Source organism: Lagopus muta, chromosome Z, assembly GCF_023343835.1.
Source record: "Lagopus muta isolate bLagMut1 chromosome Z, bLagMut1 primary, whole genome shotgun sequence".
NCBI classification, from domain to species: Eukaryota; Metazoa; Chordata; class Aves; order Galliformes; family Phasianidae; genus Lagopus; species Lagopus muta.
This window is the reverse complement of record NC_064472.1, coordinates 11,256,132-11,279,334: the sequence shown is the minus strand read 5'-3', so window position 1 is coordinate 11,279,334 and position 23,203 is coordinate 11,256,132. Positions and strand designations below refer to the sequence as shown.

At 44.0% G+C, this 23,203-nt stretch overlaps 2 protein-coding genes across 3 annotated transcripts in view; one reads left to right on the top strand and one right to left on the bottom strand.

Annotated features, from left to right (window-relative positions):
* Nucleotides 1-1,319: 1,319 nt before the first annotated feature.
* On the bottom strand, nt 1,320-6,461 carry RXFP3 (relaxin family peptide receptor 3). Its single transcript, XM_048931993.1, has one exon. The coding sequence runs from the start codon at nt 6,367-6,369 to the stop codon at nt 5,032-5,034; it is 1,338 nt and encodes a 445-aa protein (XP_048787950.1). The 5' UTR covers nt 6,370-6,461; the 3' UTR covers nt 1,320-5,031.
* Nucleotides 6,462-14,925: 8,464 nt separating this feature from the next.
* The window catches only part of ADAMTS12 (ADAM metallopeptidase with thrombospondin type 1 motif 12), a 173,067-nt gene continuing 164,789 nt past the window's right edge, over nt 14,926-23,203 (top strand). For both annotated transcript variants that reach the window (XM_048931975.1, XM_048931974.1), the window contains exons 1-2: nt 14,926-15,351; nt 20,615-20,976. In XM_048931975.1, the coding sequence (XP_048787932.1) occupies nt 15,240-15,351; nt 20,615-20,976 (474 nt within the window). In that variant the 5' untranslated portion in view covers nt 14,926-15,239. The remainder of the gene's footprint in view (nt 15,352-20,614; nt 20,977-23,203) is intronic.

Genomic DNA, 23,203 nt, shown 5'->3' with positions numbered 1-23,203 from the left:
GAGTGTTGGCCTGAGCAAGCAACAACACAGACCCCTTGGAGAAATACTACCTCATTTTCACAGTAAACAGGTGAGTGAGGAAAGGAGTTAGCATCTGAACGAACTCCTCTATTTTGCTGTTTCCCAAAGTGGACAGTCTCTGTGGGTCACTTTAACCTTTTTCTAGCGCTTCCTAAGAGTATAGGTCAAAGTTTAAAAACACTTGCACAAAAAAAGGCAAAACTTTTTTGTCTCCGGTCAGTTTTTGTTTGCTTGTATTTTGGATTGTTTTTGTTTTAGGTGTTTTGTTGTTGCTGTTGTTTTTTGTTTGTTTTTGTGTGTTTGGATATTTTTTTTTTTTCGGGGGGGGGAGGGAGGAGGCAAGCTCTTTTTTTTTCCCCCCTCAATTTACTCTGGCATCTCATTAGTCTATGTTTTACAATTAAGGTTTTGGGAATGACTCTAAGGCTATGCACAAAAAGAAGCTTGAGAAATCTGAACACATGTGCAAGTTCATTTGGAACTGAAAGTGCCTATTCTAAGAAGAAAAAAAAACCTGCAACTAGGGAAGATATGTAAGGCATGTCAGCAGCTACGCTTTTCCAAAGGAATAAGTTAACTGACTGCCCAGCCTTTTCTTGTAGACTTTATACCTCTACTGCAGTAGCTGATGCTGAGATAGTGTATGGAAGAAGCTCTTATAGCTAAATAATCATGAGAAAGAAAAGTATTTTATTTAATACCCCCTGCCTTCTGTACACCTCAATCAGAGTTTTCTTCCAAAGCAGGAGTGAAATAACCCTCATTGAAATTACAGATCCAAGCTGCCAATCTTAATATCCTTGAGCTGCACTGCATCTGTATTGATGCCTGCCCAAGCTCATGTATACCCGCTGAATAAAAGCTTTCTGTGCAGGCACTCAACTAAGCAATAAATTTCTAAAGAAAGAGGTACTGACAGGAAGTAAATGGGTTTTTATGTTTTATACTGCTAGAGTTCGGGCAAAAATAATTCAAAAAGAAAGTGACATAATATTTATACTGAAGAAGCATTTCAAAAAGAGACCTGGAAATTCAATTTGAGGTTGTTAACATTTTAAGAACTCTGTTCATTACCTGGGGGAGGTAGGAGAGTGGGCATTTAGAAGTCTTTAAGCAATCGAAGTTGATATCAATCAGAGTATCTGGGCTTTTTAGAATCTTACAGGCTGTCACTAGGTGTCAGTCTGCACCTTTGGGTTCCTATCGTTCCTTAGCAACATGTTCCTCACCACCAGCATCCCGAGTGGAATCTCTAATAGGACAAGGTGCGTCGCAAAAACCTCAAAGAACTCTGTACGTATTGTTTATTTCAGCTGTGTTTATTTCAGACCATGAAAATGTGATTGTTACAAACGAAAACACAAACATTTGGAGGAAACAGGAGTGTTCTTGAAGAGTGTTGTACTTACTGCTTATTTAGGACAACCCACAATACCATACAGTCTCAAAGCTGGAGCTGCAATGACCTTTTGCTGTGGCCACATTCCTAAGACTTTGTGCACATTAAGCACTTACAGCATGCAGGTTGGTGCCACTGCTGTTCAACACAGCCCAGATTTCATGCACAGATAGTTACAATTCACAGCACATGTGGAACAAAACTTCTTTCTGCTTGTGCATATTGGCCAACTATGTAGCTGCACCTGCAGGTCAGGTACAAACCAACGTTTACCCAACAGCTGTGGTAAGTTGTGTCACTTTCAAATACCATATGTGTGACTTAGACTTAAGTGGCTTACCACACAGGTGACCTTTACAAAATTAGTCAGGTCTCTCTCAACGTACCCAGAGCATTTTCTTATTTGAGTGATTTCCCCTACAAAAGAGTTTTGTATATTGGACATCTGAGGCTTTCTCTGATCACCAAATCTTGCTAGGATTCTGGACTAATCGTGGGTTGTCCTCAACTATGTGCTATTTTGCTGCCATAAAACTGTGTACACTGACATCCACAAAAACACACAAGTTTTGTCATGCTCACCACCACAGAGGATGTCTTTTAGGCAATTCACCACCTACTGAAATTCAAAGCTGTGCTTTAGATACTTATCTAAGTATACTCTAGCTTTTTATGCAGTGCACAAGAGCATTAAAGCGTCTGAGAATAGGAATTACAGATGCAGCAAACCACACAAGAACCTAGGCTGCTCAATAGCAAGAAAAGAGTGTAGTTTCAAGGTCCATTTCTCCTCTTCATTCATTCTTGCTCCTGTCTTACAGAAGTATGTTTAGGCCTCTCTGAACTCTGGATTAAGGTGTTCATGGCATCCTTCTCCTCATGCAACAGTGTAGTTACCTGCTGCCAGCAGATAACTACACTGTTGTTAGGGCTTTCTCCCCAGAATGTATGAAACCCAGCTGCATTTCTTGCAAATCTTTTGACACATTAGGCTACTGGATTCTTAGGGCCTGAAAGCTCTCAGTCTGTGGAAGCCACCTCATTATGTACACCACCGAGATGTTAATTGAACCAGGACCTGGAAGCAAGGACAAGTATATAATCATAAAGTGAACCAGTTAATCATTATCCTCGAGAAGGTGAAACCTAGAATTCAGGCCTGGATCCAATTTCTCTTCTGCATTTTTTTTGTACAAGAGAAACAGAACTTCCTCTCTAGGGCTCATGCCCTCATCATTATCCTGCAAAATATCATTCAATGGTTTACTTTACCTTTCTGACCCTGTAATAGTGAGCATCTCATGCAATAGGAAACAGTTTCAAGCCAGAGGATTCAAGCACATCCCCAGCACTACCAAAGGTGAAAAGGAGCATTTCCTATACTGTGAGCAAGAGCTCTGCACACTGATACACTTTTTAAGAAGGCAAGAGGAAAGAGCATAATCTGTGCATGCATCAAAGACAAGACAGGAGAAGCACGTCTGGACAAAGGGACAGGGAGAATCAGTTAAGCTTACATCCCCTCTTAACTTTGTGTGGCCTGGTACAGGGTGTTCTGTGTCAGGGTGCAGAGCTGCCTCCATGGCTTACGGTGCACACAGCAGTCAGTCCTGAGTGCAGGATCCCCATGAATCATAAACAGTGCTACAAACTTAAGTAGATTCAGGCATGCTCAGAAGCAGACTTTAGGCACAAAAAGTTTTCCAGTTAATATTTAAGTACCTACAGACTTCAACTGGCGTCCAAATCAGCATTTAGGAACTTAGAGGGATTCTTGTACAGTACTTAAATGCTCCAGATCTTCTGCAGATACCTGTTGTGGGTTTGTTTGTATTTTTTCCAGAGTCTTTGCATCTTTGTATATACATCCATCAGCTGCCAGCTCACTTTTGCTGTTCTCTAGGCTCCTTCCAAATCTCAGCATCTTCCCCGTTAGAGGCAACCAAGGCTGCAGTAAAAGTCTCTGCTGACTCGAATAAAAGAACAGTGTCTCACTGCAAGAAGCAGAACCAGCTGCTTCCAGACCAAACTGGAATTTTACAACAGGATTTATTGACATATACAGCAAACCCAAAGGATTCTGCAAGACATAATTGCTTCTAAAGGCATTGTACTTTTCTCCAAACAGAAATAGGGAGTTTGCTCTGTATCTGTGCTTAGAGGTGACAAAGAGCCCTCCACAGAAATGCTTCCCCCTCACAGAGTCAAGTACACTTTGGAGTTACACTACAAGAGCGGAAAGTGGAAATAGAGGTTTTTTAAATATTGTGTTGATATTTTCAACACATTTAACCCATTTGCACTTTCAGATATTAATCAACACCTTTTGAAAAAAAAAGTTTTCCCTCCTCTAAAAAGGAACAAAACAAAACAACCTTGACCTTTCCTTTTAAATTTTTTTACCATACTAAAAAATAAAATAAAATAAAAAAAATAAAAATAAATTAGAAAATATATAACCTTAACATAAGAAGTTTCACAGCTTGGAACAGTACTTTTTTTTTTTTTTTTTTTTTTTTTTTAATGCTTTTACAAGTTCATTTCAGATCAATCCCAAATTATTCCCCAGCTGTTTCTTCGGAACACTGGTTGGGACAGAAAATTTCTGCCCTTTTCTGGGGTGCTGAACTGCAGCTTCTTGGGCTTCTCACACTTTAGGATTTGAGACTGAGTTAACTGAAACACTGGCAAGTATCATCGCAGATCCCATAAAACTTTGTGATTTGTTTTAGCTGAAATAAGAAGTATCCTGGAGCAAACAGTTTGAAGTAGATTTTTCCCCTTTTTCTCCTTTATTTACAATTGTGCTGATCTCCTGGAGTGAACTGCCCAACAATCTGAGGCACAGAGCAGAACATGCAGCCTCCATATGCCTGGACAGAAGCCTGCCTTGGAGCTGGACCTGCAGGTTTCCTGCTTCAGCAGAGCTGGGGAGCACGATGTTAGGAGGTGGTAGGGTGCAATTCCCTTCCCTCCAAACCCAACCAAAGCAACCCCTCTTTGTGAAGCTGCAAGTCCTGTCCCAGGCTTTCTCCTTCGCTGTCCAGGATCTGTTATCCTGCTTTGTATGCCGGTAGCAGCAGATGGGATGAGGAAGCCACAAAAGAAGATCCTGCAACTATCCAAAGAGAAGCACAGCGCTTCTTCTCCCCTCTTGGTTGGTCCCTGGGAAGGGAGAAAAGAGCTGAGCCTGAACAAGCAGGAGCTCTATACCTGCTTGTCCTGGCCCCTTCATGCTCATGCCATGAGCATGAGCACAGCTGATGTTGTGGGAACAGTCTTGCTTCACCCCAACAAGCCTTACCCTCACTGTCTGACCCCACAGCCGGAGCTCCAGCAGGAGCCAGGACAAATGCAAGTAATGAAATGCATCTCTGAGAGACCCCTTGATCCCTGGCATACCACAACATCCCTTCCTCCTCCTGTTCTCCATTCTGGGGCACACTTTCAAGATAATTTTTGTCACACAGCTTCCAAGAGCAGACAACTCCAGAAAAGTTTCTCCCACCCTTGTCCACCTATCTCACCTTCCCTTGATCCTAACAGGCATTCAATGTCCCAGGGCCACATCCTGCACAGAACCCCCTCCCAGTCCCCTCCCCATGGCCATCTCAGTAGTGTTGCTCCCTGGAGGCAGCGGGCAGCATGTCACATCGGCTGCTGTACACCACCACCCCAGGCGGGTAGTAAGCCAGCTCCGGCTGGACAGCTGCAGCTGCAGAGGAAGGTGCAACAGGGTGGACAGGCACCAAGTCGTGCAGGGCTTGCTCCTCCTGCTCTGGCTTGGTGGTATCGGTGAAAGGACGCATGGTGGTGAGAGAAGGTGAGGTGATCCTCCAGAGAAGGCTCTTCAGTGCCTTGCGGAACTCCCTGCGCATCAGGCAGTAGAGGATGGGGTTGAGGCAGCTGTTAGAGTGTGCCAGGCACACACTGATGGGGAAGAGGTACACCTGTGAGAGGAAGTACTCAGCACTGAAGTGCACCACATTGAGCTTGATGAGAATGCCCCATGTTGTGAGCGCTTGGTTGGGCAGCCAGCACAAGAAGAATGACAGCACCACGATGGACACTGACTTGGTCACTTTAGAGCGGCGTTTAGTGCTGGGACCACTGCAGGTGCTGCCAACATGCTTATCACTGATGAAGCGCACCAGGAGCAAGTAGCAGAGGCTGATAATGGCCAGAGGCAGCACGAAGCCCAGCAGCACCTTTTGGGTTTGGTACAGACCTAGCCAGAACTGTGCATTGCTTCCTCGGCCCTCAGGGAACTTTACAAGGCAGAGGACATCATCAAAGACGGTGGCAGTGGTGGAAAAAATGGCTTGGGGCAGAGAAGCCAGGATTGCCAACAACCAGATGAGTGCACAGAGCCACTTGGCAGAGCAGCAGCCACCCAGAGGGTCACCTCGCCCCTGGTTCTTCAAGGCTGAAGCCACAGAGCGATATCGAGCCACACTCATGGCAGTGAGAAAGAAGACACTGGCATACATGTTCATGGCTGTCACATAGGAGACAATCTTACACATAGCTTTGCCGAAGAGCCAGTTGAAATCTAGGGCATTCTCCACAGCCCAGAAGGGTAAGGTCAGCACAAACTGGAAGTCAGTCACAGCCAGGCTGGTCACAAAGAGGTTGATGGAGGACTTCCTCCAGCCTTGCTTGCTCTTCATCAGGTAGAGAACCAGCAGGTTGCCCACCAGTCCCAGGGCGCACACTACAGAGTACACCAGGGAGATGACAATCCGCACCACGTCGGAGCTGTCTCCTTGCATCCCATCGGCTCGCTCCAAGTTGAGGTTCTTGAAGAGCTGCAGAAAGGACACGTTGCTCTTGTTACCCATCTGGCCGCTCTGCAGCAAATCCAGCGGTGCGTTCCAGGGATCCCGACCCGCTCCTTCTTTTATGCCGGCGGCAGCCGAGCAGGAGTCGCGCTCGCAGGGCTCATCCATCCCATGCTCGGGAGCGGCGGAAGCTCCGCTTCCCGAGCGCCAGAGAGCGAACCGTCGGAGAGGACGGGCAGCGGCTGTGCCGCTTGGCGAGGCGGCGCGGCCGCCGCGCTTATATCCGCCCCCGCGGGGCCGGGGCATGCGCGGAGCTCTCCCGGGTGCTGAGTGCTGCGGCCGCGCCCCCATTTCAGCCCCTCCTGCTCTCTGTTCCAGCCCCGGCCAGACAGAGGTGGCCGCACGGCTCCAGCCCTTGGTTTTTAGGGAGTTCGCTCCGCTCCGCTGTCCCGCGCTGGGACGGGCGTGCGCGTCGGTAGCTACCCATGGCAAAGCGATGCTCAACCGCTTCTCGCTCCATCTCCTTAAGAAAATAAATTCTGGCCGGTGTTTTACGTTCCGGAGAGCAGCCCTGCCTTTCTGCAGCCGTCCCGCGGAGCTTGAGGAGTGCCGGTGGCGCTGATCTTTGCTTGGCGGCTCCCTTCCTTCCGAGGAAATTCTGCACGCAGCGCAGGGGCACACGATTCACAGAGCCGCGGGACGTCCCGAGGTGGAAAGGCACCCACAAGGATGAGTGAGTCCAACCCCTGGCTCCACACAGCACCACCCAAAAAACAAACCCTATGTCGGAAAGCGGCGTACAAACAGTCCTTGAGTTCCGGCAGCCCAGGGCCGTGCCCACTGCGCTGGACAGCCTGTTCCATGCCCACCGCCCTCTGGGGCAAAATCTCCTGACCATCCCCGACCCGCCCTTGACGCAGTTCCGTGCCGTTCGCTCGAGTCTTTCCAGCACCTTTCCAGCTCGGGGGAAAACACAGTGCAGTTACCGCTGTTCTTAGCGGAGCAGCCCGGCGAGGGGCTGAGGCCGCGCTGTCAGCAGCTCCGGCAGCCGCCCGCCCGCAGGGGGCCCCGGCGTACCAGAGACTTCGGGACCCCCCGCTGCCCGGCACCGCGCCTGGAGGCGGCTCCGTGCAGCGGAACGGAAAGCAACAGGTGAGAAGTGAATCGGGGCTTTCCTTCTCGTCTTCCCATGTTAAACGGAGCAAAATTAGTGCACATTTTGAAAAGAAAATAGATCCCACACGTACTTAGACATACCATACCAAGTGACCATCTTCTCTGTAGTCTCAACGCAGATTTATTTTACTGAAATTCCTGCAAAAACACCAATGTGTGTGTGCCACTTGTTGCGAGTGGTCCACTTTTCACTATGTTCTACATCTGTGGTGACCTTCTGAAAGTATCAGCCAGTTAATGGAAATGCTGACAGAGAATGTGAGTAATCTGGAAGTTCTTTGCATCAACTCTATTGCACATAACAAATGAATAACTTAGTGGATTTAGTTCTGTAATTAACTGTAATGCTCTGGGGAGGTTTAGCCTCCAGATTACTTGCTATGCTAAATACGTCGGTACCGGAGTAACAAAAATTGCAGTGGGAAGTGGAGAGAAACCATAGCTGAAAATATATTGCTTTTTGTAATCCACACAGAAAAAGCTTTCAGAATGGAACAGAGGTACCTGATGAGAATACTGATACTGGATTTTGAGCTCAGGAATGCAAGCACAACATACTTGCCCAGGTCTTTTGCTCATATTCTGACCACCGGATGGATTTCTTTGTAGCTTCTTTGTAGCTTGTAGGTTTGTCTTTTTCTTTCATCATCCTTTACCGAAAAGGATTTTTAGAGACAGTAAAGAGAACTTGTTAGCTAGGTGAATAGTCAAAGAAATGCTCACTGTATGTTCACAATAATTTATTTGTCACATCATCGGGACATTTCTGTAGCTGGAAAATGTATAAAACGTCATCTGATTTTTTTGAAGAGGTGTTGCAAAATTCTTCATGCCCAATGTTTTTTATTTTGGACAAAGCTACCTTCTACTTGCTCCATGTAAGTGCAGTAACCTTGCCAAAGACTTATCACTAACATGTGACTTTCTGGAGACTTCTTTTTATCAAATAGTTGGTGTAGCTGGCTTTACTCAATTGACTTCTGTGAAAACCCTAACAAACTTGTTAGGCTTAGGCTTCCAAGGAGTATTCTTATGACTGCAGTAAAAGTGACTGATTTGCCTACTTCTGAACTCTCAAGCAGATGGTTTAGAGCTATGTGTGAGTCTTCTGGAGTTTGTATAATGCTGTGCTGCAATAACCATTGGGCCATCTTCACTTGTTTTAAGGCAGCATTGATCTAAACAGCAAATGTAGAAGGCTGTCACCAGAGAGTTGCAGTGGCAACTGCCCCTTGGATTTAACTCTATCATGTCAGAGTGAATGTGACAGAATGAAATGTGCCCCTGCAAATGCCTCTAAAGCAACATTTAAGAGTGTTTCAGATAAATATGCCAAATAAACATTTGCTGAAAATCATAATTTACTTGCAGTGCACCTTGAAAGATCTACATAACATTTTCACTTGCTTGGCAAACCTCTTCCAAAAATGAAGGATTGGCTATGATTACAGCAGTGGCTGAACTGGCTGTATGCAATTCTAGAGCGTCTTGGCAGAGGGAGATGGGGCTTTGTTTTCATTTTGAAAGTTTGTTGTTTTTGTTTGTTTCTTTTGTAGCTGAAACTGTGTTTTTGAATTACAGAATGTATAATTATTTCAACTACAGAAACATTTTCAGTGGGACTGTTTCTCAGGGTATTTTTGAGGCAGTAAAATTGTTTTGTGTATGTATGTATGTATGTATTCTACATACCAAAGAAAGGGCCAGAAGTATAAAGGTCTTAATGCAGTTCATTAAAAAGAGTTCATAACGCATTACTTAGATTGACTTCACACTATTCTTAAATGTTACATTATGTTATAGTTCTGTTTCTTTCAGTTTTCTTTTCGTTTATGTATATACATATATATATGTATATATGAATATTTGTGAGAGAGGCAGAAACAGAAATGGGAAAAATGAAAGAATGTTTAACATTTATTTATTTTTCTCTGGTCTAATTTCTAGAACTCACACGGTCTCTTCTTGGCTTTTTATGAGCTCATGGCTGAGCTCTCATGCTTTTGACTACTCTCAGATAGTCAACTCTTAAATTTGGAACTGCATTTTATAGCTCTGCTATCTCTGTCCTGATGGTGAATATTTGGTACAATTTGGTGTGTATCCACTACAGGAAGGCATTTGTGGCAACGTGAGAGATAAATATAGATTTTCTTTCCAAACCTCACTTAGATAACACAGTCATCATGTCCAAGGGTAAAATCCTTGTTAGGCTTCATGGAACATGATACACTCTCCAGAAAGTATTGCTTGAATGTAGATATAAATTGTAATGATCTATGTAGGTCCCTTCAAATTTGAGGTATTCTGTGATTTTTTTCCATGTCCTCTCCTCACTGAATTCCTACACACATCACTAAAAACATATTTTCATGACACTAATTAAAAAAAAAGTTAATTTCAAAGTGAACTACTGCTCCACAATTTTGCTTTAAATTGTTAATATAGACAGTAAGATCAAATGAGCTTTTAAATTTACATGGACAAAGTGATCATTTTGAATATTATCTGTCCAATTACAAATAATCCAAGTTTGAACACTGGAATCTGAATGTAAACATCCCCTTTCCCCGCTTTCCCCCCCAATTCTTTTAATACAATTACTCACTGCTTTAGAGTTTGTTTCATTCTATTACTAGAATCTGCTCACAGATGTACCATAAGTGGAATGTAAGCAAATATTTTTTGCATGAGTAACTAACTTAAGAAATTCCAGAAATATTTAGAGTAGAACCGAAATGGAATGGGAGATCCAACATAGTCTACTCCAGTTACCAGAAATTAGCTGTGCTAGGAGACCGCATCTCTAACAGAGAAAGAGGGGAAAAGATTATTTTTAAAAAATGTTATCAATACTCCCATCTAATTTTGCCTCTGAAAAGAGCCAGCAAATGCACAGATGCACTCAGCATACTCTCTAGTGCCCTTGGGATTCAGAGTCATTCTCTCAAAGATTGTTGCCCTGCTAATACTTTCTGGCTTTAACATGGCCCACCACAACACATGTGATCTATCTTCTTAACATTTCTAATCCAAGCAGATTCTTAAGCTGCCTGTATAGTTAATAGGCAGTCAGGCCCAGAAGATGTTTCACTCTGTACAGAACAGATAAGGATGTACTTTCTTCCAGAGGCACTCCTCTACTGACAGAAGGAGCAGACAAGCAAGCATCTATTACATGCCTTTTAGATTTCTAAACTTAGGGTAGGAGATGCTAATTCTCAATGTCTTCAGCTGGACTTCATCTTTTTGCAGCTCCTTGATGTCAAACAACATGGTTCACGGTGCTGTTCTTCAGTTTTCTTTAGCCACTGCTTTTCCACTTCTTTACACACATTTACACAAATACATGAAATACACACAGTTCTTTTATCTGAGTTCTGGAGGTCTACTCAGGGAAATAGAAGGGGGTTCAGGGATGGGTGACTTGGCAATGTACCTTGATTGTATGTCTTGGCATTGCTGATCTCCTTTCAATAAATGTACAGGCACTGAACCACAGTACCATTGCTGTCACAGGAAAATAACTGATGTTGTGATGTGTTATTTTTCTTTTTGTAATTAAAGGTGAGTTATAAAAAGAAAAAAATAGCGCTTGCTTTCTCAAAATGTTCTAAAACCTCAGGTTATAACTCTTGGAACAAGAGACAACGACTTAATTCCTTATCATGAGATTTTAACAATTTCTTGTGAATGACAAAATAGTTTAATACATAGGTATTCTACTTTCATAGTCCATAAGTGCACTCTTATGTTGGATCTGCTCAGGGAAGACACAGTTCTGTGAATTTGGAGCACTGAAATAGCTGGCCTCACTACGTCTGCACAGCATGGAAGTGCTTTCTACTTGTGCCATTGCTTCACATTTTAAGTGTCTGTCAGCCAGCACCAGAGCAACCTGCTGCTGGAATCCAGCTGTTTCCCCAGTGTATTTTCTGACACTGCACCCAGTATACATGTATGTGAGTACTGGCACAAAGCCCAATCATAGATGTTTTGGATCAGATTCCCACAGTTCTTTTCCTCCGTTCTGTATGGCTTTTACATGTATAATTTTTGGTTGTTAATAAAACATAATCAAAACAAAACACCAACATTCTCACAAACACTCCTAAGTTCCTGAAGTTTTCATTCCTTTATTATTTCCTGATATTTTTTCCTTGTTCTCATGTCTGGAGATATTAGAGAATAAAATATGCAAGGTTGGGAGATTTGAACCAGTACAAGCTCTGTAGTTGTGGAGGGAAAAAAATAAAAAAAATTTAAAAAAAATCAGAAGGAAAAACGTCCCATGCTTCAAGATAATTATGGGCAATGGAAAGTAACTTTTCCTGCTGAAAAGATCAAGATGGAATCCTTCACAAAATATTAGTTGCCTCTTACCAGATACTGCAAACAAAAAGATGAGTGGAAATTCTAGCAAATGAACAGTTGCAAGCCTCACACCTAAGACTTTTCTGAATGCCTTCAGTAAGTTTTCCAAACCAGGACTTTGTATACACATGCCCATCCCTTGAACTTTCAACCTTTCTTTCCAGTGCTTGTAGTCAGTTCTGGTCATTTTAGTTTTTCTCCTTTTAATTCTATTCATTGTAGGCACATCCTTATTTTCCAATTTATTTTAAAAATTTAACTTAATTTTTTAAATGTTAAGTTTTAAAGACATCATATCGATTTCAGGTCACACATTCCTTTAAATTAATTTCAGTGATGTGCTGACAGAGAGCTAAATAGGATACAATTTCAAATGTCACAGATCAGTCCAGTGTCTGATACGTGACTAGAATATTAAAAAAAATAATGGCAAGTGCATCAGGGAATTTGCCACTGTAACATGAAAGACTTACATGTAATATACTGTTGTATTAAATAAATATGGTCCAATGAAAAGTTCTTCTGGCAAGTGTTAGGATTTCAAATATTACACAAAATCACTCTTTCCTGCAAAATCTGTGCCATTCCATTGACATTCTGTTAGCCAGAAGAGAGCACATTATGACTCATAAATAAAACATTGCTACTCTTTCACAAATATGTCTTGTTTCTGGAGCTATCACAGCCCAAGCTTGGGAGAATCTGCATTTCTAACTCATGTGGAAATCCTTGGATTTTTAACTGTTTCTTGCATTTTTATCCTCTGGAGTTTGAGAGGTGTTTGCAATTATGTAAGAATCTTCACCTCTGGGTAACTTTCAACAGAAGAGAGAGCATTGTTAAACCTTGATGGTCAAGAAGTGATCCAAGAAACAAGAGGTATGGTCAGTTTTAAGACTACTGAAAAACTCAGAATTGGTCACAATCACAGGACAGAACCAAAATGGTGCCATTAGGAAGTAAAGTGACTGGGCTGTTTCTTCCAGTACTTGAAAGAAGCTCATAAGCAGGAGGGAGAGTGACTTTTTACACAGGCTAATAGTGATAGGACAAGAGGGAATGGCTTTAAACCAAGAGGGAAAATTTGTCTTAGACATTAGGAAGAAATTCTTCCTTCAGGAGGCAGTGAGGCCCTAGCACAGCTGCCCAGAGAACTGTGGTGCCCCATCCCTGGAGGTGCTCATGGTCGGGTTGGATGGGGCCCTGGGAAGCCTGAACTGGTGGGAGACAGCCAGCCCATGGCAGGGGTTGGAACTGGTTGGATGCTGTTAATTGATCGATCAGGAAACTCTCTAAGACTCAAGTTGGAGGGTTAGAAAGCAGGCATTCTCTATTCTCAGCACTGGATGCAAGGAGGATGAACTCCTCCTGTCATGCAGAATCAGAATCACAGAATCACAGAATCACAAGGTTGGAAACGACCTGCAAGATCATCCAGTCCAACCACCCTCCCATTCCTATCAGTGCCACAAGCTACTAAACCATCTCTTGTAGCTCCTCATCCAGGTGCCTCTTGTACACTACCAGGGACGGCGACTCCACCACCTCCCTGGGCAGCCATTCCAGTGCCTGACCACCCTTTGAGAGAAAAAGTTTCTCCTAATATCCAACCTAAACCTCCTCTGGTGCAACTTGTTGCCATTTCCTCGGGTCCTACTATTTGCCTGGGAGAAGAGGCCAGACCCTTTTGCACCACAACCTCCCTTCAGGAAGTTGTAGAGTGCAATGAGGTCTCCCCTGAGCCTCCTCTTCTCCAGACTGAACAATCCCAGCTCCCTCAGCCGCTCCTTGTAAGACTTGTGCTCCAGACCCCTCACCAGTTTCGTTGCCCTTCTTTGCACACACTCCAGGACCTCAGTGTCTTTCTTGTAGTGAGGGGCCCAAAACTGAACACAGTACTCGAGGTGCGGCCTCACCAGTGCTGAGTACAGGGGGATGATCACCTCCCTGCTCCTGCTGGCCACACTATTTCTAATGCAGGCCAGGATGCCGTTGGCCCTCTTGGCCACCTGGGCACACTGTCGGCTCATGTTCAGCCGAGCATCAACCAACACCCTCAGGTCCCTTTCCTCTTCACAATCATCCAACCACTCATCCCCAAGCCTGTAACGCTGCCTGGGGTTGTTGTGGCCAAATTGCAGGACCCGACACTTGGCCTTGTTGAACCTCATCCCATTCACCTCAGCCCAGCGATCCAGCTTATCTAGATCCCTCTGCAGGGCCTCCCTGCCCTCAGGCAGATCGACACAACCTCCCAGCTTGGTGTCATCTGCAAACTTACTCAGGGTACACTCAATCCCTCCATCTAAGTCGTCAATGAAGATATTAAACAGGATGGGCCCCAGTACCGACTCCTGGGGGACACCACTTGTAACAGGTCTCCAGCTGGACTTCACTCCATTGACCACCACCCATTGAGTACGGCCCTCCAGCCAGTTCCTTATCCAACGGAGGGTATGCATACCAGGGTATGCATATATGCAAGGGATGCATACCTTCCACCAAAGGTCTTCTGTTCATATACACACATTCAGAAGTTTTCCCAGATGTACATATTCAATGCTTCAATTTCACAACTAACAGATCCAAAGCAGAACTTCCCTTATCTACTTGACTTACAGAACTTCCACTGTCTGCATGGTACAATGAGTTAATCACCGTTATGTACTCAATACAAAAGCACAGACCCTTCCCACTGTCTAAAAAAACTAATAGTTATCCACCAAGGAGCTTACCAAGCATAACAATATTGCCACAGATTGTATCAGGATGACCTTCGAGATCCCCTCCAGTCCAAACCATTCTATGATTCTGTGAGGCAGGGGTTGCATTTATTAATCCTTGGAGAAGAGTAGAAAGCACCAGCTAAAAACAAATGTTAAGGTGACTAGAGGCCTTCCCCATGACGGACCAGAGCAACACCAGAGCCACTGAGAGAAATTACATGGAGGCTGCCCCATAGCTGCCAAGGTGCCATGGGCTCAGCGGCCTCTTGGCATCTTCCAGCTTCTCAAGCATCGCCTCTTTGATGGGAAACACGTTACCTATCAGCGTGCATCGTGCCTAGGTGTAGAACTCGCCCCTGTGAGCGGGGCTGCCTTATGGGAGCGGGGATGAAGGGCTGCTTCCTTCCCATGGCCTTTCACTGGGGACGCGGCAGGGCCGCCTGGCTGGTGCGGGCCGGTCCTCCTCACGGCCCCCGCCGCATGAGGCGGGCAGAAGGGCCGGCAGCCCCCGCCCGCCGCCGGTCCGGTTCGATCCGCTCCGCTCCTCTCGGGCGCGTGAACCCCCCGGCGGCTCCGAGGCGCGGGGAGGGGGGTGAACCCTCTTCCTCCCGGCCCTCCTTCCTCCGCGGGCAGAAATCAGACACCGGGACGGCCCCGCGCAGCCCTTCTGGGGAGCGGCGCCGGAGTGCGGGCGGTGCCGGGAGGCCGCTCCGCCGCTGCCCGGCCATGCCGCGGCCCGGCTGAGCGCAGCCCTCCCGCAACATGCCATGCGTCCCGCCTAGCTGGGCGGCGAGCGGCTCATTCTGGCTTCTCGTCCTTCACGTCCCGGCGCTGTGCGGGACGGCCGGGTCGCTTTTCCCCGACGGAAGGCAAGGTCAGTAAGACGCGGGCGGAGAGAGCTCCGAAGGGAAGGAGGGATGGAGGGAGGCGGCCGGGGCGGGTTGGTCCGCGTTTGCTGTTTTTCTGCTGTTACCCAGGCAGGAGAAACTGAAGTACGCCGTACTCCGGCCCCGCCGTAGTTCTGTCGGCGCTGCGCTGTTGCGGAGCGTGAGCTCCGGGCGCTGCCCGTGCGGTGCTGCCAGGGCTGCCGCGAGACTTTGAATTAAACTTTTACAGGGTAAAGCACAGCTCTCACAGCTTCCTGTTGCTTTTTGGAAGTCACTGAGTTTTGCTATGTAGATAAAGACATTGCTGCATCCCATGTTTTGCTCATGTTCCTCGTTAGGAATCATCTCCTAATTAACAGTGTCATTTCTTACTACTAAACTGAAAGAGATTTCTGATTATTTTTATCACTTCTGTACTGCAGCAGCTTGGATTGGTGTTAATAGGATATAGCCTGGCTTTGTTAGGACAATTTGCAGAAGTTTTGCTCCTCCAGAGCAAAAAGCAACCAAGTATTAATCCCATACATTTGCATAGTAAGCCTTATCATCAGAGGCTGAATGGCTAAATACAAGTATCCTGCACCCGCAGCTCACCAGGTACCAACTCCTTCAACCTAAGTCTTGTTTAGGATGAGAGGTTATGGGCTCATGTTGTGCCAGTAGGGGGGAAAGGGGAGGGCAGGGGGGTTTAGATTGGATGTTAGGAAATACTTTGCCTCGGAGCAGGCTGCCCAGGGAGGTGATGGTCTCACCATCCCTGGGTGTGTTCAAAAACTATGTGGCATTTGGGAATGTGGTTTAGAGGGTGTTCTGGTGGTGAGTTGGTCATTGGACTTCGTGATACTACCTGTCTTTCCAGCCTTAATGATTCTATGGTTCTGTATGCACTGAGGACAGTAGGTTAAGGCTGAGCATTTGTGTTCTAGAGAAGCCTCTTGTTGAACACTACCCTGGCCTGACTTCCACAGGTGGCTTAACTTTACCATATCCATTTACAGCTGCTGGACATCTAGGGTAGCATAACTTAGGAATTCTGTACCATTTCCAGTTTAAGGAGAGGTGAGAGAAGAGGAAAGTCATTAGCTGGAAAACTCTGCCAAGTCATCAAAATCTTGAAAGAGTAGGAGAAAATTTTGTTTTCTGAAAGTCCTCCTGATCAAATCAACACCTGTGGTGCTGTCAGCGGAAGAGTGTGAGCACGGAGAAGGTCTTCTGTGTCCCTCAGAAATGTTGGAAGGAAATGGTTGTTAAATAAACTTTTTGGAAAGTGAGCAACAGTTATCCTGAAGTTAGTTTCTGTTGAATTCACTTACACTGATTGAATACAATCATTTCTGTCCCTCAGAAAGGACAGGGGTAGCTCCATTTGCACTTTGGCAGCTGTTTATTTCCCAGATATTTAGAAATGGATATAGAATTATCTTCATTTATAGGCATTGAATGCTAAAATTTAATAAACTCTGCATAAAGGGACAGTTCAAAATATTATTCTTTTCCTGAGGAAGACAGAGTGCAGATGGAGGTGAGAGTGAAGTGTGCGACATCTAGGACTGAAACAGCATAGCTGTTAGATGTGTATTTTCTCTTGGCATCCATGGTGTGACTGATCAGACAATTAATGTTGCTACGTGACCAAGGGCTCTCTGGATGGCTGTTCTCCAGGATGGGTCTTTTCGTAGGAGGGGTATTTCCTGCGTGCAGAGCCTTTCTCTGGCTCAGGGAGTCTCCTGCCAGAGATGAGCAACATTATTTCCTATCCCAGGGGATCAGATGGTTTGAGGGGCAGATGCAGATGGGCTGCATAGATGAAGATGAGTCAATGCAAGTGATGATGTGTCACATTTTAAAGGAATGTTTTCAGAAGAACGTATTTTCCCCCTAAAATAAATTGTACATTTTCTGTCCCATGTGACAGTGACTGTTTTTTTTTTTCTTCCCATGTTTATCTGCTCTCTGTACAGCAGTTCTTAATATAGGCAGTACTCTGCCACATGTTGCGAGTTTGAATCCACACAGGAGTAGAATGGACAGCAGTAGTTTTAAGTACTGTCAGATGTTTTTCAAGTCACAGAAATTGCAGGGTCTGTAGGGAGGGTTCCACAAATGATTTAATCAATTCTTAGTTTTCTTATGCAAGCGCAATGGGCCTGGGGCTGGTTAGTTTCTCTGAAATGACCCTTGCATGCACTGTGGTATCAAGGCAAAGAGCTGATTGAACATGTATGACCTGCTTAATGTGATGCTGTGGTACTGCTTAGGACAATGATGCCAGCCAGCATGCCCAAATGGCAGTTGTGGGAAGACAAAATGTTCTCCACACTGGTGCTACCTAAGCCTAAATGGAGATCTTCCATTTCCTGGCCTGCAGATCCTGAGCGGGCCACTTGGTGGGACAGAGCCTGTTCAGCCTTGAGAAAAGAAGACTGAGAGGGGACCTGATCCAGGTCTATAAATATCTAAGGTGTGGGGGGCAGAATGGCGAGGCCGGACTCTTTTCAGTGGTGAGTGGAAACAGGACAAGGGGAAATGGCCGGAAACTGCAGCATAGGAAGTTCCGCACAAATGTGCGCAAGAACTTCTTTACAGTGAGGTGACGGAGCACTGGAACAGGCTGCCCAGGGAGGTGGTGGAGTCTCCTTCTCTGGAGATGTTCCAGACCTGCCTGGATGCCTACCTGTGAGACCTGCTGTAGGGAACCTGCTTTGGCAGGGGGGTTGGACTCGATGATCTCTGGAGGTCCCTTCCAACCCCTACGATTCTGTGATTCTATGAAGGCATGCCAGCCCTGAGGCTCATCTGTGGTCCTGGAATAATTTCCCTCTGTTCATGTTTGCTGGCAGTAGGTTTTGTGGGAGCCCATAATGCTTTAATTGAGAAGGAAGTTTCAGGAAGTCAGTGTTGAAGAATTACAGCCCTTATTCTACTGAGGTGAGGACTGCATGTGTGAAGTTATTCTCTCAGTTGCTGCTTCCTTTTCATTGTTATTCTTTCCCAGAAGAGCAGAAAGGCATTATCAAAATTGTGTCTCCTATCTTTGTTTAAGACTTGTCTCCAGCTAGAGAGTTTGAGTGGTTAGCCTCAGCATGGAGCTTAGTAAGTTGTTCTAATATTGATAGGTTTGCCTTTGCTAACATTGATAATGATTACTTGCAGAAATACCTTTCGCCTCATCTTGTTAAGCTTTATTGTGTTGTAATCTTATTCCCTATGGTCTTTTGCAGACTTTTAAATAATTCATTTCTGTGGTTATATTATTGTATAATATTATTTCAGCATAATTTCACTCTCCAGTGACTAACATTCAGAGATGAGTATTGAAAGAGTGGATGAAAGAAGTTAGACTTCTCTGCTTTGATAACCTTGTTGGCAACAGATGCTTAAGCATTATTTCTAGTTTTTCTGACAATGTCTAAATTGCCCTAGCATCTGCACACTAATTTCTATAGCAATGAAATAAGAAACTTCATTAAACACTTAAACAAAGTCCAAAACTGCAAGTCTCTGGTCTTGAATGGAGCTTAACAGTTGAGCCACAGCAAATTAAGGTCAAGTCATCATTCCATGAATTGGGCTGAAAAGCAGGCAAATGGGAGCTTGATCTTCCAGGATACTCTATTCACCCTGCCTTTGATTGCACAGTATAAGGCATGGAGGAAAATACACAGGAATTTTGTAACATCTTCTGCAGGCAAGGTATGTTTTGGGGTTTCTTCTCTTTTCCTGGTGCCCATTCTTCCATTGCACTGGACTGTCATGAAGGGAGGGGGACCCCAGGATAGTTTCAGCTGCTAAATTGCCAAGCAGCAGACACTTGCTTTGCTGTCAACAGGCTGTGTAAACTCTGGATAGGAGTGTGTGGGTTGAGTTTTCAGCCTCTCATTTCCCACAGTGCTGATGCAGAAAAGGGCAGGAGGCATCTCTCAGAATTTGTTATAGGAATGAGTCTCCCCATTTGCGATACCTGCAGCTATGAAGATTAAGAGCCCACTGCTGTGGTTTTCCTGGAAAGGCACAAAGTTACTGTAGGCTGCTGGTATGACTTGCACTAAAAAAAATATATTGTCTATTGTGTAGAAGAGCGATGAGCTTGTTTCTGAAATAGAAGATGCTACTGAGTAAAGACATATTGCGCTCATAGTTTTATGTATGTGCTGAGAAGTCTGGTGTGTATTTTTCATTTTGTCTGTGTGTATGCATGTATGTTTTGGTTTTCAATTGGGAGTATTTCAGTGCATGTGTCTTGAGTGCACATGGCCTAAGGAAATATGAGCAGTCATGTCCCAGCTGCAGCTAGTGGGGATGAAGGAGATATCTTCCTTTCCAAAGGCAATGAATCCAGACAACAATTTGTCTAGGCATGATTTAGCCTATGAAGCTTTGAAAGTGTAGTCAGTGGAAAGAGAAGTGTATCTCAAAGTGTTATCTTAGCAGTCCTAGGGAGGAATATGCGGCTCTGGAAATTTATGAAGCAGGTTAATTATTTTGTTAATTGGTTTAATAAATGAGATGATTCACTTTGTGAATGAGTGATTGAGAAAGGAGGAATTGAAGTAATGTGCATCCTCACAATTTCTTTTTGATGTTCAGCCTGTGATTTCTTGGGCTGAAGTCAGTTATGCCAGCTGAAGATCCTTTTTTTAGTTTACAAGTTCTTATAATTACAATTTACATAGTTTCATTATTTGCTCGGGACTTTTAAGGTTTAATTAAAAAAACAAACAAAACACCACAGCAAGAAGTCAGAAACAGCTGTACTGTATCGTAGCAAGGGACAAGTAAGCCGGTGATGTTTTTCTCTGCTGGTTCCTAATTTCTTCTTCTGGATCCTGATAAGGTGTCTTATCCAGTCTTATCGTGGTTGGCAATCCTCATGCAAAATTGCATAGTTACTTCATTCTTCTTCAAACCCTTTAAAATTCCTTCTTCTGCTGCAGCATCTGCCAAGGCTGAGGCTACTGATGTTCTTGCTGTTCCTGTAGCCCATAAAACCACTTAGTAGCGTTTTCTTTTATTTTTCCTAATTTATAAGGATCCGTCTCCTACTTAAGGTGGATAGGTTTCTGAATGTGTGGACACCATCTCCTTGATCAGAGCCTTTTGTGATGGGTATGCAAGATACAGAGAGTCAGCTCTTGTGCAGTATGGCTTGGTGGACTGCTGTCACTCTTGAGTTTTTCTTTAAACCACGTGATCTCTGAACAGGATTGCATTTACCAATTTTGCTTCTTTGTTTTTTCACATTCATTTCAGAGCAATTTATCAAGACACTGCAAGAATACGAAGTGGTAGATCCAGCAAGAGTAGATGCAAATGGGCATTTTGTTTCTTTTAATTTACACCATCACATCTCAAACACAAGAAAGAAGAGAGATATCGACAAAAAAGAGAATGCAATATATTATAAAATTAACCACAAGGAGAAGGATCTGTTTTTCAACTTGACTATCCACATGGGATTTCTTTCCCACAACTACGTAGTAGAGAGGAGACATGGCAACCACAGTCGTGCGAAGATTGCAATGCACTCAGGAGTTCCTTGCCACTTTATTGGCACAGTATTGCAACCAGGTTCAGGGAGTGGAACAGCAGCAATCAGCACTTGCAATGGCTTGGTAAGTGATGTGGGGTTCTGGGCTAATTCTGGTGTCACTGGAACTAAGTGGAGCATTTATGAATGTGTGTGAACTTAGAAACTGGATGAACCTATCCAAAACTTTAGTGACACAATTCTCTAGAAGAATCAATTCAGTGTTTTGAGTGCAATTCCTGAAAAAGAGAAACAGGAGGTCACAAGCTAAAGCTGAGGACCCTTGGGGTTTACTATGAAAATTTTACTTTTACTGTTTTTTTTTTCCTCCAGTACTTTGAAATTTTTGCTATTATTTGAAGCTTTTTCGCTATTATTTGTTTTTCCACTACTCATTGTTTTGAGCCTGTTAGTAGTTGAGGTGCCTTTGCTGTGCACCTGGAATGCTATTCTTCCAAAAGGACTGTAGCTCAAGTACACCAGAATTTCTTTACAAACTGAATCAGCAGGTGGTAGCTGGGACAGATGGAAGAGCTGTATTATAACTTCAAAAATAAATGTTTGGTTAGATGAAACCTTAGCCAGGGCTTTAAATTCAAACCTGAATCAAACATAGGCATCCTTCATTCAAAGGAATACTTCCAAGTCTAGAGCTTGAAGTTTTTTATTTCTCAATAAGCTGTGGATCAAAGTGAGATAAGGAAGTGGAATCCTTGATTTTGTTGTGCTTTGTTTTTTATCAGTACTGTAGCTCAGGTTTCTAGTTCAAGAGAAAGAGGCTGTATGTATCTTGTGGAGGGGAATAGGAGACAAAGTGCCTGGATATGAATAAGGTGATATTTTAGGGAGCTCTTTAAAATGGCACATAGAGTGTGAGAGGTAAAATGCAAAGGGCTCTTAGAGTATGCAAGCAGAGTGGAGTATACAGGCAGTATGTGCAGCCTGCATGTGCTTTAAAGCCTTGATCCTAGTGTGATAATTGACAGTAGTTTAAAGTGGATAGAGCAGCACATCGACCACTCTTGACCAATGCATCTTGGCCTGCAACAGGCTAAGGAGTGGTGATTCACACTTAAGCCTGAATTCCTCAGCAAGGTGTCTGTAAAGTATATCTGTTCCTTGCCAACCTATTAGTATCCAAGTGAATTCCTTTCTGTTGGACTATTACTTGGTCAGTCCCAGCAGGAATGGAGATCAGGAATCTCCTTGGAAATTTTTCCAGTGGGGATCAATTTATGAAAACCCCTCTGAATCTCCTTATGGTTGAAGGGTCTCTAAGGTAAAGATGGTATGAAGATAAGATTAGTTTCCTTGATTAATTTGTCATGTGCTTTGCTGAAACATCTTGGTTAGTCATCGTTAGAATGAAAATTTGAAAATGAAACAGTAGAACTTCATTATGTCTTCTGAAGTATTTTATCCACAGCAAGGATTTAGAGAATAATTTCTTTAATTAAATCATAAAGTCAGCCTGATATGGTTGCAGTTACAAACTTTTTTGAGGTTTGCTTTGATTTGAGGTTTTTCAAAGCAGTTGGCTAGTAGGCAGGCCAGGGGATTTTTGACAAAGCACCTTATCCAAAAAACAGTCTCTTCTCTTCTTTTTTTTTTTTTTTTTTTTTTCAAAACTAAAACTTAGAAGACACAGAATCATAAATTAATTCAGATTGCAAGTGGCCTTAGGGGAAGACCACTATAGCTTTGATGGGGTGATTTATGAAGTTTGAAAATCTCTATTCTGAAGAAGTTTCAGTAGGATTTGGGTCTGAATCTCTTAATACCCGGAAGCACCACAAGCAGAGGAATGTAGTTTTTCTTGTCTTTCCCTGATTCTTCATAAGAGACTACATCACATGAAAACATACTAATCCTTTTTTATCAGCATTGAGAAATTGTCATGGTTTTATGATTACTGTTACGGATATTCCGCATCATAGCAGCATGTAGTAGACTGGGAGTTAAAGAGTTAATGCTCCAGTTCTCCAGATCACTTTTCATTTCCGTTTCTGTTCAGAGGGAAAGATAAAACTGTTTGCAAATCACAAGGAATGCCTCTTCTCCCCTTTCTTCCCCCCCTTTTTTTTCCCCTTTTGCTGCTCATCTCTGCAGTGTATTTGCTCCCTAGCCATCTCGCTTCAGCATTAAAGTAAGGCCTTTGGTTTTTGGCACTCGCGCATTTTATTTGATTTATTAGCTCCAATTCCATTTTATTATATTGTGTTACCTTGCATTCCAATGTAATAATTAATAAATTAACTTTCCTCCTCAGATTGTTGCCACTGTCTTGTTTTAGGTCCATCTCTCTTCCCTTT

Excerpts from the sequence above, each read along its gene's own strand:
- RXFP3 (XM_048931993.1), bottom strand. The coding sequence starts at position 6,369 with ATGGATGAGCCCTGCGAGCGCGACTCCTGCTCGGCTGCCGCCGGCATA.